Consider the following 2,914-nt stretch of genomic DNA (forward strand, 5'->3'; position numbering starts at 1 on the left):
TAGATGGTAAAAAAATTACAAAAATGTAACTTATCAAATACTGAGCAGAGAAAACATGAAAGACCTAAATTATCATGTGAGGAAATTAGGTCAATCCACACAAACTCATATAAACTCGCTAAACATGGATATACCTACTGGGAGCGAGTAATACATGCTGAAAAACTTACCACAGATCTTCTGGGAAAAAGAACAATACCTAACCCCGAAGATTTCTTGGAGGTGTGGTAACAGGTGGAAGGTGTAGTATAAAGAAATTTCCACTCAGTAGTTATATCCTTCCTCACAAAAATCATAATGTGAAAGGAAGAAATCGTTGGCTGAACATAAGACACAAACTCCTGCGAACTATAGCCTGTACTTCCCCAGCAGACATCATTGACCCTGAGACATGGGACTCATGTCAGAACCATTGTTGACTGTCGTGGGAATTTAGAAAATAGAAATCTTTCTAAAACAAATGAGTAAAAACAATAGAAATCAGACACAAGTCAAAATTTTAAGTTGAAACTGATATAAACTTGTGATCAAGCACAATCAAATTTTTTGTAGTCACATGGAGAACAAGTTAAAACACACATCTACACACTAGAGTGCCAATACAGAAAGTGAGGATTATTCTAGAATAGTAGAGGGAGCTCGCTGCACTAGTAGAGATGGTGCAGTTTGATTGATGGAGGGGTAGCACATGTTCTGAAATGGTGCAAATGTGGTGGGGTATAAAAGACTGGAGCACCATTAGCAATTAATTTTAGCAATGCTTAGAGGGCAGTCCAAGATCTAGATAGCTTTGGAGTGGTAAGACCATTTTGGAAAATATTATTAATAAACATACAGCTGTGTTCAGGTAAAACAATCTTCCCAGTAGACAGTACTAATATTAAAAAATACAGTTGTTTAAGGGTAGAACAACCTCACCAGTATATAGTACTAATAATAAAACAGTTGTTTACAAATAGAACCTTGTATACAGTTGTTTACAGGTATAACAACGTTCCCAGTAGACAGTGCTAATAATAAAATATGCAGTTGTTTTAATGGTAGAACAACCTTTCCAGTAAACAGTACTAATAATAAAACAATTGTTTACAAATAGAACCTTCCCAGTAGACAGTGCTAATAATATACAGCTGTTTACAAATAGAACCTTCCCAGTAGACAGTGCTAATAATAAAATATACAGTTGTTTACAGGTATAACAACTTTCCCAGTAGACAGTACTAATAATAAAACACAGTTGTTTACAGGTAGAACAACTTTCCCAGTAGACAGTGCTAATAACAAAACATACAGTTGTTTACAGATCCATTAAAACAACTGCATATTTTATTATTAGCACTGTCTACTTGGAAACTTGTTTTTCCCATAAACAATTGTATGTTTTATAATTAGTACTTTCCAATGGAAATGTTGTTCTACCCATAAACATCTGTTTGTTTATTTATTAGAACTGCCTACTGGAAATGTTGTTCTACCCATAAACATCTGTTTGTTTATTTATTAGAACTGCCTACTGGAAACATTGTTCTTCTACTAAAAAACTATGTTTTGTTATTAGTACTGTCTACTGGGAAGGTTTTCAGAACAACCTTTCCAGTAGATAGTACTAATAATAAAAAATTCAGTTGTTTACAGGTAGAACAGCCTTCCCAGCAGACAGTACTATTAACAAGACATACAGACCTCTGCAGTTAGAAAAACCTTCCTGATAGATGGTACCGATAAAAAAGCAAATGCACAATATAAACTGTTTAAGAACAGAATAAAACTTTCTCTATAGACAGAACAAATAATTAATCATAAGTTTTAGACCATAAATGTTGTTCATACAAGAAATAACATGAAAATATCCTTAACAAAATAAAACACTTTTCAGTTTTATAAAAACCTCAAGTACATAGAAATATCACCTGGACCAGGGCATTGCAAATCTTTTCCTTCATCACTACCATCCATACACTGAGGTATTCCATCACACACATTATAAATAGCAATGCATTCACTTGAATTGTGGCATTGAAATTGGTAGTGTCGACAATGAGACTCTGTACTTGTTCCTGAAATTGAAAAGAACAAGGTTCAATAATTGAAAGTAACTTCAATATCTCATTCTATCCTTTTTTAATATGTTTAACAGATATGATACCTTTAAACTTTACAGTAAATTAACCAAGTTTTTTTAGTAATTTGACAATTCTACGTGCTTTTTAGTATTTCCATGTTTCAAAATTGTCGAGCAAAGTTAGTATGACTAGACATGTATATATACCTTTTTTCTTTACAGAAACACTCCAGGTTTATCAATCTTTATCAATAACAAAACCAAATTCAAACTGTTTAAGATTATCAAAAAACCTATGTCCTCAAACTAGAGTTGGGTGATTTAATAGCTTAATTGATATTATTTGTAACGTTTTTATTTGTCAGGTTCTTTTAAGTTATCTAGTGAATATATTTCAATGTTCTGTCTAACATAACATAACAAAAACAAATTACATTATTTGCTCCTTTAATGTTTCTACAAAATTGAACACTTGTACACTGTCATAACTTGTTGTAAGCCTTTATTAAAAATGATATTCCAACCTCTCTAACAATACTCAGAATAATATAAGATCACCTTATTTATCAAAAGTAACTGAACCAGTGCAATAGGAAACACAGATTAAATACTTCACAATAACACAGTTGCTGATACAACAATATCTTGAAATAAGTCTATACACTATAAAACTATCTCACATTTATAATTTAGCTTCAAATTTTTGAGAAAAACCTGATATCACGTTAGAACTTTCTAAGCATTCTAGACCCATCTTAACTCTTTCAGCATGAGCTCGGTCTGTGGGACCAACCTCGTAACCATTTTGTGCTTGTTATAGTTTTCATGCTATAACTTTTAGATTAATAAGCG

The 2,914-nt window shown here is 32.2% G+C and overlaps 1 protein-coding gene across 1 annotated transcript in view; it reads right to left on the bottom strand.

Annotated features, from left to right (window-relative positions):
* The window catches only part of LOC106463320, a 38,909-nt gene that overhangs the window by 22,066 nt on the left and 13,929 nt on the right, over window positions 1–2,914 (bottom strand). Inside the window, exon 3 of the mRNA XM_022390797.1 lies at window positions 1,911–2,057. Coding sequence (XP_022246505.1) covers window positions 1,911–2,057 — 147 coding nt within the window. The remainder of the gene's footprint in view (window positions 1–1,910; window positions 2,058–2,914) is intronic.

Source organism: Limulus polyphemus, unplaced genomic scaffold, assembly GCF_000517525.1.
Source record: "Limulus polyphemus unplaced genomic scaffold, Limulus_polyphemus-2.1.2 Scaffold1378, whole genome shotgun sequence".
Taxonomy (NCBI): domain Eukaryota; kingdom Metazoa; phylum Arthropoda; class Merostomata; order Xiphosura; family Limulidae; genus Limulus; species Limulus polyphemus.